Genomic DNA, 15,048 nt, shown 5'->3' with positions numbered 1-15,048 from the left:
ACTGAGGCTCAGTGTGACCGTCTAGCCCAATGTTACACCACCAGTTGTAAAATAGTGACCTAAACCTACTCCTTACTCAGGGCTCTGTTGATGCCCTGTTCTATGCCTCCAAACCTGAGTATGCTTTATCTAACATGGACTGGGTAACCCTTAAGGAGCAGGGTTCCAGTTAAGGTAGCAGAAGGTTCTAAACACTCTATAGATGCAAAGGGGCCAGGGCATGTTGGAATTAATACAGAAGGGTACACCTTGTCATCTCAGTGTCATGCCCTTGTCTTAAGGCACAGGCACTGGGCTAAAGAACTTGGGTCTGGTTCTGTATCAAGTCTGTTCTAAAACTGGCTCCTGGAGAGATGTCTGCAGGACACAGAAGACACACTGCCCCCCGCCACCGCCGCCCTTTCCAGGAGCTACTGTGACACAGAAATGACACCTAATCATAACCTCTTGTTTATCCTCTACCCCCTTCAAGCTTCTAGTAACCTCAAAGAAGCTGAAGAAGGGGTCCCTTTCCCATTTATCCCATTTCTAAAGGCAGGGTAGGATTAAGGCTTCCTACTCTGTAAGCAAAATGGCAGGACTAGATCTTAGGGAACCTGCAGCACTGTTTTATGAAGCTACACCCCCATTTTTACATTTAAGCTCACTTCTTCTAGGTCAGGACTGCAGAGGCAGGGCTGCTACCCAGACTGGCTGGACCTCCAAATAGGTTTCTAGGAACTACTAGCTAGGAGGAAGGGACACAGTGACAGAATTAGGGCAAGATAAGCCCGCATTAGGACTGGCCTACAGTAAGGCCTCTAAGTAGAAGATATGCCTTTAGGTAGAAACCCAAATGCCACCTTCATCTCTGCCCAAAGATGGTACTCAGACAATCAACCTCAGTGAATCAAACCTCAGGTTTTCAACCTATGGTCCCTTCCCAATTGCTGCAGCTCCATCACTGCCTGTCACCAAATTCCTCTGGGCTTCAGTTTCTGGTCTATAAAATCAGCCAGATGCTCTTGAGAAACTTCTTTGCAGAGCAGAAGTGTTAGAACCCCTTCCTTTCGCTGACACCATCCTTCATGTTCCCTCACCAAGCAGTCTCCAGGTGAGAAGGCTTGCATCGCACAGGTCACAGTGTGTAGGTTGCTGCTCCCTGAGGCTAGCAGGGCTGAGGTAGCATGGTACTCTAGCTGAATACTTCTCACCACACCCAGAAGGTCTAATCTAGGCCCTTAATCCAAGGGGGTGGGGTCAGGTAAACTAGCCAGCTGCTCTGACCCATCTCACCATGAGGTCTCCTGCTCAGAGCCTCACACATACACCTGGCCCTCCCTCTGCTGACTCCAGCCTAGCCTGTCTCAGGTCCCTGCTGGGCTCCTACTACACGATAGCACTCTTCTATTCCCTGTTTCCCACCAGGTCCCAGACCTGTTCCTAGGTCTGCCTATTTTCCTAGCCTCTGGCAGTTTCCCCCAATCTTCCCAGCAGAGCTCACCAGCAGCTACTCCCTCCTTAAACCTCCTCCCCAACCCTCCACAGAGGGGCAGTCCAGTCCCAAGCTATCCCCACACCTGATCCAGACTGCCCTTATATTCATGAACAGCCCTATCCCAGCCAGCTCTCTCCTAAAGCCTTGGACTCCTAAGGTAAAAGGTAAACATGGTAAGTTCTTTCACAGCAAGATACTGAGTGTTACAGACTTTAAGAAAAGGCCAAGGATGAGAAGCTTTGCTCAAAGGAGTGAATAGTTATTGTGTACGGTTAGGATGCCTAAATGAGGGATGTGTATAGTGCTCTCCTGTGCTCCCTGTAAAGGCATCCTATGAAAACAGTCCTAGGAGAGTCAGAGCCTAAGACAGATTCTTATTCCCCAAAGCAGAAAATAAAACAGGACTCATCTTTATCTCCCATCTGGCAGGTTAGAAAGAGGCCGGAAGACTTGGAGCATAACTCAGTGTAGGGCTCTTACCTAGCCCTAGCCCACAAAAGGCCATGGGCTGCATCCCCAGCATTACAACAACAAAGCCCAACAGCCACCCTCCCTAATGACCATGTCCTCACTGCAGTAGCTCGCAGACAGGTGGGCAAAACTGTACCCTTCCCATCCCAGGCGGAGTTCAGACAGGCCACTGTTGTATTCATAATCAGCTGTGTTCCTAAACCCGAGTCTGCACCAGCACCACCTGGAGGTGAAACCAGAATGTTTCTTATCAGTGAGTGGAGTAGGAGTCTGAGGCTGCATTTTTTTTCTTGGAGGTACTGGTGTTTGAACCCCATGGCCTCAAGCTTGCTAGGCAGGCTGCCAGCCCTGAAGCTGCATTTCTAATGAGCTCAGAGGTGATGCTAACACTGCACTGGACCTTGTTATCTCTATCTACCTATCTCAGTATCTTCCTCTCCCTCTCCGACCCCCTTTCTCTCTCACACACACACCTCTGTCTCTTCTCCCCTCTCCTGCTTTTTTTTTTTTAAACCCCACCTGGGTTTGTAATCTTTCTTAAATCATATTTCTTATTCCCCTCTGTGTGCTAGGCACTTTATCTATCTTGTCTGTACTTACCCCAACAATGCAAGGAAATATCCCTGAGGCTTGCAGGCATAGGCTTTCAACCTAAACCTAATTTGAAAGTCTGGGCTCTTAACCTCTGAGTGATTCTGCCTTAAAAACTGAAAACGGGATGAGTGTGGTACTGCATGCCTATAATCCCAGTACTTCAGAGGCTGAGTATGAGGCCAGCCTGGACTCCATAGCAAAGACTCTGTCTTAAAACACTAAACAAACAACCCCAAAAAACGATAGCTTAGGCTGTCAGAATGAAGTAAGGGAGGGAAGGAAAGATGCTGAGGGAGGGGAGGGAGGAAGGAAATCTCAAGGTGGTCAAGTTAGTAATACTGTTTTCTTAGAAGGAGGAAGCCAATGCTTGCTTCTAACTCTAGATTCTACCAGACAACTATGTTTAAAAAACAGCAATTTTCTAAATTAAGAAACACAAAAGCTCTTGACTGCTAATCTCAGCTGGAAAAAAACCTCTAGTCTGGGAAGAAGGTAGACAGCACTGTGTCACTGTGTGTCGTGGTCCCCCCCAAACCCTCTGCCCCGGCATTTCATCTTTTCCTGAGCCCAGGCTCTCAATCCTGACTGTGAGCCCACAGTTAGGCCTTTACTATGCTGTTCACTGCTGTATTCCCACTAACAAGCCTCATTCTTAGCACAGGTGTACAAAAGGTGTTACATGAATCAACATATCCCATCATGCATGCAGTGTTCAGGGGTACTCCACTGGCTACCGGGATCCTTGTATATATAAGTAAGGGTCCTATTTGAAGCTGGAGAACTAGAGTGAAATCAAGAGACTGGGAAATTCACTTCTTAAAACTTACTTTAATATCCTTTCTCCCCCATACACCTTGTTGGCAAAGGCCTAAACAGTCTGGCTGGGGTTAATCATAAATTCATACACACTTTTTGTTATTGTGTAAAGTAAATCAACATGGCAATAAGGGACTACCCTTGGAGAAAGTGAAACCATTCTTAACAAAGTGATTTCACTGGCTCAAAGATTAAAAGAGGTCAGCATTATGTGTTCTCTGGGGATGGACCACACAGTGGAAAGACCTGGCCCAAACCCAGCCAGGTCCAGTGAGGCCCTAGACTCAGTCACAGCAAGGAGAGAGGGTGCCCTTCTTCAGGATAAGGGGAGAAAAGGCAGACCATAAATCCAGTCCTGAGATTCACAGGAAAAAAGGGGGGTGGAGTGGGACAGGAAGTAAGAGAAAAGGCCTAAAGACAAAGCATTTTTTTCAACCTTAAAAAGCTCAAAATTAAAAAACAAAATTAAACTGCAAGATCACTGGAGAGAAGAATAAGAGGCACAAACTTAATTGGGTTAGTTTAGACATGGTCTTGGCTTCATCTGGTGTTACATATGTGGACATCCTTCCAGCACTCTGCTTAACCACTAGAAGGCAGTGGTTTTGAAGAAGAAAAAAAAAAGGTAAAGCTTGGGATGTAGCTCCTTGATAGAACACTTGTGAGCAAGGCCCTGGGTCTGATCCCCAAGGGTGGGGGCAGCCACAAACATATGTGTGTGTGTGTGTGTGTGTGTGAATATATATATTTCAATAAAACAGTTTCTAAGAAGCTGGGGGCACCAAGGTCACTGGGGCATCCACATGACAAGATCTACTTTTGAATTTTGGTTTGGAATGTTCCATCTTTCCTTAACATCAGTTGATACTGAAGAGAGTGGGGCAGGCCCACTAAAACAAACAAGGATCTGAGAAAATTTGTTCTCAGTGACACTTTTCACATGTAAAAGAAACACTAGAGTCGAGTTATTTGAGAGCCTTCTGCCCTTCCTGACCCTCCTCACCGCCCCCCGCCCCAGGCCTGGATGCTACATCATTAAATATTTCTGGCTGAGCCCTCTTGCCACGTATGTCAGTAGCATTCCAAGCTGGCTACCACATGTTCAGGCTCTGGCCTCCTTCCCTCTCCTGCAGAGTGCTCTGCTGTTTCAAGGGCATGGTGGGGCTACGTGTCTCCCATTTCAGCTCCATCTTCAGTTGATCAGACATCTCAGAAACAACCAAATTAAAAAAAAAAAAAAATTAGTTCCAAAAGAATGTTCATAGCTGAAAAACCTATCTTCCTTGAGATATTTAAAAAAAAAAAAATTCCACTTGATGAATCTATTAAAGTGAGTTAGAGGGCTGGGATGTAGCTCGGTGGTACAGCGCTTGCCTAGCATGCGTGAGGCCCTGGGTTCGATCCCAGCACCAAAAAAAAAAGAAAAGATAAAGTGAGTTAGATAAAGTGTGTGTGTACATGCACACATAGACACATACACCAGCACACACCCACCAAATTTAAGAGGATTGGAGGGGTTATTTCCTGCCAAAAGATCTAACAGAGGAAAGCTTATATGCTGATCAAGTTTTAATAACGTGGTTAACAAGACGTACACCATTTAGCAAGCAGACAAAGACTGTGGGTAGGAACTACTGATCTCCAGAGTATTTGGCTTCCCAGTCAGTTTTCTTCTGCCTACCTTTGGAGCAGTTTTGATAGTTACTATATTCAGAGAATCCAGGAGGACTGCATGGACAGATGAACCTTTATTTAAAAAAATAGCACTTCAAATAAATTAAAAGGGACAACCGTCAAGTGTTCAAATTGTGAAGAAATATTTGAAAACCTAGAGACTCCAAGCTGCAGTCTTCTAACCTCGTTCTTTGTCCAGTGGCAAAACCCACACATCTCAGTCCTCCCACTTCATTTTCTTCCTCATGAGATGAGGGAAGCAATTGCAAGCAGGAGACCAGACGGAGGAGAAAGCTGCATTTGATTGGAATGAACAGTGCCACGTCCTTGCTAATACGGGTTCCACTTTATAACCAAATGTATTCTTTCAAAAATAAAAAACAGGGGAGGGAAGCTGCATGTTTTTAAGAATTGAAATTATTTAGGGATAAAACACTAACTCTAGTGCCTTTAACGGGCAATAGCAACTTTTTTCCTCCGAAGTCAAACACCATCCCCAGCTGAGCCTTTGTGCTACAAGCTTTTCAGGAGATGTTACCTAAACTTTATTAAAAGAAAAGAACAAGTTTAAATATAGACACTGGACTAGCCCAGTCTGTATTTTCAAGTCCACATTCTTCATCTGAAGCATTGCATCAGGGACCCCCCCTGAGTCTGTATATTTTCAAGTTCACAGTACATGGAACCAGTTTTTCTTTTTAATTTTTCCTCACTCAGAGCAGCCACACACAGTGGCTGTTGACACCGGAACCTCGGGCGGGGCCTTTTCCTGTGAGGCCTGACCAGAGCTGCCCAAGGCTTCTCCTCAATGAGAATCGATGCTGTCATGCTCTATGGATGGGAAAAAAAGCAAGAAAATAAAAGCACCTGGTACAGGTTTCATGAAATTCATTTGGATTCGCTATGTTCCAAACCCGCTGCTGAATGCCATTTGTCCACTTTGTATGCTGAACAGTTTGGGGCCTTGAAGTCGGTCTCAATTTGAAGAACTGTTATTGGATGCCCCAGAGGTTGATGCAATAGCAGCTCCAGCAGGGCTACTTGTGGAGACCGATTTTCGGATATGAGGCAGCAAGTAGGGGTCACAGGCCAGCTGCTGGACATCAATACGGTCCTCCTTTCGGTAGGCTAAGCATCGTCGAATAAATGCCTGCAAAGCAAAGTTTCTTGTAGAAGACCGAAGCAGATAATCCATGTACCTGAGGGATGCTGAGGTTCTGGATCCACCACTAGGGCCTAGAGCAAACATCCTCTTAAAGAGAAGAGGCTTAAGATCTTTCCTGAAAAGCACCAGGCAGACCCAGAGAAGACAAAGGAACACCACCACTAGTAGCAGCAGGAACAGCACCTCTTTGCTGCTACTGACTCCCTCTGCCTCCCCCCCACCGCCCCCCCTCCCCGGGGGGCTGAATCATTCCTGAAGGGGGTTACTGGGTGTGGCCTCAAAATACTCTGCCCCAAAGCAATAAAACCAACAGAAAAACTTTGCCTCGGTTGATTTGGATGTGAACAGCCTGACTTCATGGTCCTGCATGGACAAATCATAGCCTCATGTGAACTCCCTGAGAAGTGGATCACATGCAGTGTAACGAGACTGGCAATAACTGACACTGCAATGTGTTACTAGCTGTGGAATACTTTTCCTATGTACTTCATTAAGCAAATGATCAGGTGAGCACTTAAGTAGCAAAGAAGAATACCTGAATAGGACTGTATCCCCAAGAGTATTGCAGGCATAAAAACATATTGTGAGGGGATGTGACATGCAATTCAAAATGTACTATTAGCTTGAGAGGTTTCTTTCCCATGGTAGGAAAGGCTATGTAGTCTTCTTTCTATAGCTCTTATCCTAAAGGACCTTATACAAATTTGTCTTTTTGTATTTCCCTGTATTTTTTAACCAGACAGTTATATTTATTCAAAGATTCATATTGTAGCTCTTTCAAATGAATGAATCAGTTTTTAAAAATCTAAATATCATCATCACTCAAAGCCCATATTTTACGGTGTGGTAATAGAGATGTGTCAATGTAGTAGGCTGCCAATGATGACAAATGCACCACTCTGGTGGTGAGATGCTGACAAGGGAGGCTGTGCAGAAGGGACAGGCAGTAAATGAGAACTGTGAACTTTATGCTCAATTTTTTTATGACCCTAAATTGCTCTAACAAAACCTAAAACATAAAGACAAGCTACGATTTTCTATTTTTTCCCCATGTTTAATTAATAAAACATAAAACCATAATGCCAATTCTAATTTTTCAAAATCAAAGATAGGTACTTGCATGATTAAAGTATTTGGGAGATAAAAATAGAAATAAACACAATGACCCTTTGACCTTTAAAATGAATGTGTGTGTGTGTGTGTGTGTGTGTGTGTGTGTGTGTGTGTGTGTGTGTGTGTGTGTATTCGGGGCCTACACCTCAAGTCACTCCACCAGCCCTTTTTTGTGATGCGTCTTGCAAACTTCTTGCAGACTGGGTCTTGCCTGGCCTGGCTTCAAACCTCGATCCTACTGATCTCTGCCTTCTGAATAGCTAGGATTACAGGTATGAGCCACTGGTGCCTGGCTAAAATGAACCTTTCTTAAAGAGTTACATGAAGCTAGAGTTCTCTTGGGTCAGATACTGGTCAAATAAATGTCTTCTACCTCTCTACATATCTGCCAGTATAGGCTCTTAAAACAGCAATCACATCACACAGTTACCCAATTATATCTTGCCTGTTTTCCATTATACTCACCTAAGCTCTGCATGCTGGTTGGACCTGTGAGCTCATTTCCATGTCTGAGCTAGGCTCACTTCTCTCTGCACAGGATACTCTTCCCTCAAATCTATACCTGGCTCCCACCTTCACTTCATTCTAGACATTGCTCAAAATGTCAATTCATCATCAGGGTCTTCTTCACCATGCCATCAAAAAAAAGGAGTTCCTAACTCCCCACCTTAGTACTTTTATGTCACTTCTTCTATGTGGGCCTTAATTCTCCTGACAGAAATGAAGCTGGGCTGCCCACAATGCCTGGTGTATCCCTACTTAGAGGAGTCTGCTAGCCCTTCCCTGCCCTGCCTCTACGGAGCCTTTTGGATTAAAAAACCCATCTGTCAACATATCTTACAGGATGGGGTGTGCAGAGTGAAGCAATATTCTTCTATTGTTCTTAGGAATATTAATTCATGCCTATCCTACTGTTTTTAGTAACTGCTGAATTTTATATTACACAATCCATCTACTATCACCCAAAGAATTAACATACAAAGCAAGCCAGTCATTTCTGCTGGCCAACTGACCAAACTTACTTTTGCTTCAGGTGTTACTACTGGCTTTGGTGGGAACTGTACTTCAGTAGCTTTAAGAATAGTATTCTCCTGTAGAATGTCTTGCTGGGACTGGTTATGGCCAAAAGGCTATCATATAAAAACAAACAAACAAGCAAATAAGGTGGTTAAAATTAAACAGAACACAATTCAGTACCCAACTGTGACTGGCAGGAGTCCCAGTACTCTGAAGATGCTCTCCTCTAATTCTCATCTTTTAAAGTTAAGGGGGAAGGCCTCAGATCTTAATGAGTAGGTCAAGGCAGAGCAGGGACCAATGCAAAAGCAAAAGGGGCTGGAGGTGTGGCTCAAGTGGTAGAGCCTACCAAGTGCAAGTGCAAGGCTGGGTTCTATCACTAGCACTGCAAAAAAAAAAAAGAAAAAAAAAATAGAAGCGCCAAGGGGAGAATGAGAACAAAAAAGAGATGGTTTCAACTGTGCCCTAAATTGTAATTCCTAATATACTCTTTTTCTTTTTTGAGTTACTGGGGTTTGAACTCAGGGCCTTCATCTTGAGCCACTCCACCAGCCCTTTTTTTTTGTGTGTGTGATGGGGTTTTTTTGAGATAAGGTTTTTTTTTTTTTTTTTTTTTTTTTTGAGATAAGGTTTGCCTGGGCTGGCCTCGAACTGTGATCCTCCTGATCTCTGACTCCTGAGTAGCTAGGAATGCAGGCATGAGCCACAGGCACCTAGCTCCTAATATGCTCTTAAATTCAATTTTACTGGCTTACTGTCACATCTAGTGTTTCCCAGGAAAAGTCTGATACAATTCTATCTAGATAACCTCTACCACCACTACCAGCAGCAATTAAACATTAGCAGAGTGTATAAACAAAAATTTAAGCCCAATAGTTCTTTGTGGCTTCCCAGAAGTTAAAGAGGAAGGTGTCACTGAATTAAGAGATTGGTCTGGGAAGTGTAATCAAAATGTTACGAGCTCAAGAGTTGCAGAATTCCTTCCTAGCTTATAGTCACAGCCCAATCTAGAACACTGAAACATACACACATACTGAAAGCAGAAGTAGGAATATAAATATACAACTGGATTCTAAGATGTATGAATGTATATATTTATAAGATATGCTCACATGGAAAAAGCAAATATTCATTAGTTATAGTTTACTATCTGAGTCAAACGATGTCACCTTAAATAAGAAGAACAGATAAGGAATACTTTTGTGGTACTGGGGATGGAACTCAGCTCCTTGAGCATTCTAGCAAAGTATTTTACCAGTTTTTTCTCACTATATAATCCAAAAGCTGGTCTTGAACTCACAATCCTGTTGCCTCTGCCTCCCAAGTGCTGGAATTACAGACATGCATGACCATGCCCAGGCAAAGAATACTTTCTGACATCACTTCTCCACTACAGAAATATAAAGTGCTTTTTAAAAAAATCAATCATAGCTTTAACTAATGCAGTGGTTAGAAATAAAGTGGAGCTATTTTGAGTTTCCGTTCTTAGGATCCTCAGCAATGACTCTTGGTGAGACTGTTCACTTTAACAAATTCCTACACATATCAGAATCAAAACATGTCTTGGATCTAACTGAAAACAGCAAAAATGCATGTTTTCCAACAGCTCAATAGAATTTATTAGGTGTCCCATGGCCAAGAATTTTTGCTTATACATAAAGCATTTATTATTATTTTGGCAGTAGTGGGGTTTGAATTCAGGGCTTCATGCTTGCTAGACAGGTGTTCTATAGCTTGAGCCACTCCCCAGCCCAAGAATGTATTTTCTTTAAACTATACTACTTTCAACTCCAAGGACCAATCCATACCCAGGCACAGTATTCACGTTACCCAAGAAGGAAGTCAAGCTGCTGAATTGCCTCTTCCTCCTTACCTTCCTTCCATAAAGACACTGGTAGAAGATCACACCCACTGACCAGACGTCAACTTTATTTGAGATCTTTGGTGGTTCTTTCCCAACCACAAAACACTCTGGTGGTAAATACCTGGGAAAAAAGGGAAATGAAAATGCTTAGAAAAATAAATATATAAATCTAAGACATGTACAAAAAGACAAAACCAAAGATCTTGTTGAAAACAGAAATATCTGAATTTTAATAACCAACTTAAAAGTGTATGTTAAGTCAATGAAAAGGCACTCAGTGGCGATATTCTTACAGGGCATTACTCAATTTACAGAGACAGGTAAATATTATCCCTAGTCCCACTTCACTCCTTTCCTTGGGCCTAATCAAGGTGCATTCGTGTGTGTTCGTGTGTGTGTGTGTGTGTACACCCATGGCCTCCTGTAAGCTAAGGAAGCTTTAGACTATTGAGCTACCCCCACATCCCTCAACAAGTTTCTAAAAGAAGTGGATGGGAGCACAAAAGAAAGAATTCTTTTATGATAGCCTCATCAACAAGCACCATACTAAAACTAGAAATAATGTGGATTTCTTTTCATGTTGCCTGAAAAAGGAGATGTTTCTAAAGTCAATATTTATCTATTTATTTATTTATTCATTATGGGAGATGACCCTGTGGCCTCCACTGAGCTATATGCCCAGTCCCTAAAAGTAATAAATGTTTTAAGGACTGGAGGTGTGGCTCAAGAGCACCTGCTTTCCAAGTGCAAAGTCCTAAATTTAAATCCTAGTTCCCCCCACCCCAAAAAAAAAGAGGATGGTGAATTCAAGGCCAGCCTCCACTACAAAGAGAGATCCTGTCTCAAAAAACAAAACAAAGAAACAAATTAACAAATGTTTCAAAAGTTCAAATGAATTCAGTACCTAGTAGAAATCTCTAAGGAGAGAAGATATTCTGCCTTCTTAATATAGCCTCTTTAAGAAATCTCTACCAGAAATAAAAACTTCAATATAAAATCAAGGGTGATATTAAAGTTCAAACTATCAGAAGATATTTTATAATTCCTGCCCTAAGGGTGATGGGGCTCACTGGAAACTAACAAATAGTGTAGCAAAAGCCATGCAAACTAGTTGTTAGCACAATTCCATCCTCATCTAAATTCCTTCCCTCCCCACCACTGGTTTCTAAAGGAGCCACCAAATTGTAAGGTATGGAGGGTAAATGCCTCTGGGCATTTAGGGAATCAAATGAGTCTTAGCCACAGCACAGCTGTAAGGCAGAATTCTGAAGATAACAGATCAATTTCTGCAGATTTCATGCTAGTAAAATCCATTCTATGGAAAACTCTTTATTTTGGATCCTGTTGCCCTCCTGGTACAAAAAACTATAAACTTATAGTTTGAAGGGCCCACAAGAGATGAGAGGCAGCAAATGCTCCTGTTCTCATCCATCATCTCCATCAGATGACAGACTTTCTTTTCTTTTTTATTTTCAAAAAAGTTTAGTTTCATATCCTTGTTTTTCATTTCTCTTAAGATCTTTGACTAGATCATTATTTCACAATGAAACCTTTTAACCAAAACACACACTGAGGCTGTGGGGTATAGCTCAGTGTAGAACACATGATAAACATGGATGAGACTCTGGGTTCAATCCCCAGCACCATTAAGCGCAAAAACAAAACAAAAAACCCACATTAAAAATATATATACACAAGCTGGTGCTGGTGGCTCACGCCTGTAATCCTAACTACTTGAAAGGCTGTGATAGGAACAATCATGGTTCAAGGTCAGCCTGGGCCAATGGTTTGAGAGACCCCACCTAAAAAAATAACCAGCGCAAAATGGACTGGAGGTGTAGCTCAAGCGGTAGAGCACTTGCTTTGTAAGTGTGAAGTTCTAAAAGAGAGTGAGTGAATGTGTTTATGAACAAAATGTGAGCCATGGTGGTGCACACTTGTAATCTCAGGAGGCTAAGGCAGAAGAATCAAGGCAGGCCTGGGCTACATAGTGAGATCCTGTCTAAAAAAGAAAAGAAATATATAGAACTTATTAAGAAGGAAAAAAGCAAATATAAAAATATAGGGAAAAGAAAAAATATGAACAAATAAACAACATAGAAAACAACAAGTATTCTCATTTTCCTATCAAGGACTTTGGCGGGGGGAGTAAACTGTCAAAAACAAACACAGCTGCATTTCCATCACAATACAAGTCTTCATACAGTTGAAATACTGTTCAAGGTGTAGTCTGGGCTCACTTAAAGCAGTAGTCAATGTAGAATAATTCTGGAACAACTAAAAACTGCAATTACTTAAAACGTTCTATGCTCCCAGCCTATTTGTACCTCTCTGGGTCATCGTAAGAGGACAACGTATTAAAGATGATTATGACAACTGTTCCTACCAATGACACAGATTCTGGGAACTGTACAGAAATCCATACAATTTAATATTCTCAGAAGTCTCCTCTCTCTTATTTTTCATTATGAAAAATATTCAAATGTAATATAAAGTAGAAAGAACAAAAAAGTAAACCCCCAAGTAACCATCATCCTGTACTGCGTGGCCAATCTTTGCTCACATATCCTTTTCTACACGCCCAACAGATTACTCTAAAGCAAAACATCACATAATTTTAATTTTTTATTTAAATTCCAATTTCTGAATTATTACTAAGCAAACATAGGCCAGTAAGCAATGAAATCACTATTTCAGAAATGAAAACTACAGCCTTCATGAACAAGCTATCTAATACAAAGCTCAAATCCAAGTTCCAATGAATTTATACAGTAAAGTTACAAACCTCTTTCCCAAATTTCTGACAGCAGGTATTTCTGCATCACTTAGTGACAGAGACACTAACCCACAATAACCACCACAGTTAACAAACACTATAAATGTAGGTTCTATTTTAAACCAAGAATTCTGAAGTTTTAATTTAGAGTCTTATTTTTTACCATAGGTACCATTTCCACAAGCAATAAGGAACAACAGAAAGCAATGTATTGTATTATTAGCAGGATCAACTGAGAAGAATGGGACTCATCCTGCATGTTGTGAACAGCCCATCCTTTTTCCCTCTTTCTCATCAAGCCCCTTACTCCTGGACAGTCAATGTTAGCCACCAGGCTGAAAGATAAGTGATTGGACTCCCTGACCCTGGGGTACAATAGCCCATTATCCCTTCTTTGTGTTAAAGAGGTTTCACAGGTTCAGAATCACACACAAGCCAAATATGGCTTTGTGTAACCACCTTGGAAGAGGAAAGAAAGCTTTGTTAACACACTTTTGCTATCACAAAGTTATATGCCTTGGCCAAGAGTATGCTTTATGGTTCTGTCAATAGGGGGAGGAAAAAGCAATAATAGGCAGGAATAGGAGAGGTCACAGAACTGGCAAGCAGAGGCTAGCTGGGTAGGGAAGTTGGTAGAAGAAGAGTGATAGCTGATGGTGGGAAGAAGTGTGCCTTAAAGCCTTTTAGAACATGGCTAATGGACATGGATAAACTTCTGGTAAACTGTGCTCACTTTCTCCTGTATAGATTTCATGGGATGCTGTGTTTTTTGTTCCATTCTGTTTGTCACAACTCAGTAATTCTTGATAGTCCTTCATCCTCAGGCAACTCTAGAAACAAATCCCTCATCCCATTAACACATGAAGACAAAGACTTCCATTTGTACTGTAAAGAATTCAGGGCCATTCTTTATATATACCACATGAACAACCTTGTTCTGTACTAACTTGTGAAGCCAGCCCTGTGGAAGACACATACATCTCAAAGACCAGGCCATACACGAGATTTTCAAGAGACAAAAGAAAAAAGTAAGACAAATTAATACAAAGAGTCAAAACTGCTTTTAAAAATAAATATAAAAAAAGGACAGTTATAACATTTCTGCCTTAGCAGGCAGTATACAGAAATTAATTACCAAGGCTTGGCTTCAGAATGGCAGAGCTACCTCTCCACCAGCCAACCTGGCAGTTCTCCTGGATACCTACCAATAAGTACCAGCACCTTGTGACGTTAGCTCCATGCCATCCACTGAATTGTAGCTATCATCATCCATGATCTTGGAAAGACCAAAATCTGTAATTTTTATCTCTCCACACGCTGTACCATTTACTAAAAGAATATTACCTAAAAAGATTAAAATATTCATGAATAAACAGAGACTTCTTTTTTTTTTACCCCCCAGTACTGGGGCTTGAACTCAGGGTCTTCACCTTGAGCCACTCACCAGCCCTATTTTTGTGAAGGGTTTTTCAAGATAGGGTCTCATGAACTATTTGCCCGGGCTGGCTTCGAACCATGATCCTCCTAATCTCTGTCTCCTGAGTAGTCAGGCGTGAGCCACCGGCGCCCTGCCAGACTTACTTGTTAAGAGAAAAATCCAAAGTAGTAACAGACAAGAAGGGAACAAATGAACTCTAAATCTTTGGAATAAAGCAATCTAACTCTGGATGCTGGGAGAAGAGTCCTGGGTGTTTGCTGGAAATTTCTGTATTTCAAGAATCACCTGTTCAATGTGCCAAAACTACCCCTATGATAGCACTGAAAATAAAAACAGCTTGTGAAAGTAAAATACCACTTGTACAGTTAGTAACAAACGGTGGAAACATTTCACGTGAACTTTCAGCAAGATCTCTACATTACCCTGTTTTAGAAAAGTAGTTTGGTGGCTCAAGTGGTAGAGCGCCTGCCTATCGAGAGTGAGGCCCTGAGTTCAAACTCCAGTGCCACCAAGGAAAAAAATAGATGGATTAGATAGAAAAGTAGTTTGGGGGTGGGGGTGCAAAAAAAAGAAGAAAACATGGCAAGGAATCAAAGCTGGTATCACAGCGCCACCTACAGCTTCTATAGCAGGAAAGTGTGTT

General features: G+C 42.0%; 1 protein-coding gene across 4 annotated transcripts in view; it reads right to left on the bottom strand.

Moving 5' to 3' along the window:
- Positions 1-3,355: 3,355 nt before the first annotated feature.
- Positions 3,356-15,048, bottom strand: part of Tlk2 (tousled like kinase 2) — a 124,434-nt gene continuing 112,741 nt past the window's right edge. For all 4 annotated transcript variants that reach the window (XM_020179954.2, XM_074045358.1, XM_020179964.2 and 1 more), the window contains 4 exons: positions 14,173-14,311; positions 10,201-10,312; positions 8,333-8,440; positions 3,356-6,182 (listed from right to left, as the gene is read on the bottom strand). In XM_020179954.2, coding sequence (XP_020035543.2) covers positions 6,009-6,182; positions 8,333-8,440; positions 10,201-10,312; positions 14,173-14,311 — 533 coding nt within the window. In that variant the 3' untranslated portion in view covers positions 3,356-6,008. The remainder of the gene's footprint in view (positions 6,183-8,332; positions 8,441-10,200; positions 10,313-14,172; positions 14,312-15,048) is intronic.

Source organism: Castor canadensis, chromosome 11, assembly GCF_047511655.1.
Source record: "Castor canadensis chromosome 11, mCasCan1.hap1v2, whole genome shotgun sequence".
In the NCBI taxonomy this organism is placed as follows: domain Eukaryota; kingdom Metazoa; phylum Chordata; class Mammalia; order Rodentia; family Castoridae; genus Castor; species Castor canadensis.
This window is presented reverse-complemented; position numbering and strand designations above follow the sequence as displayed.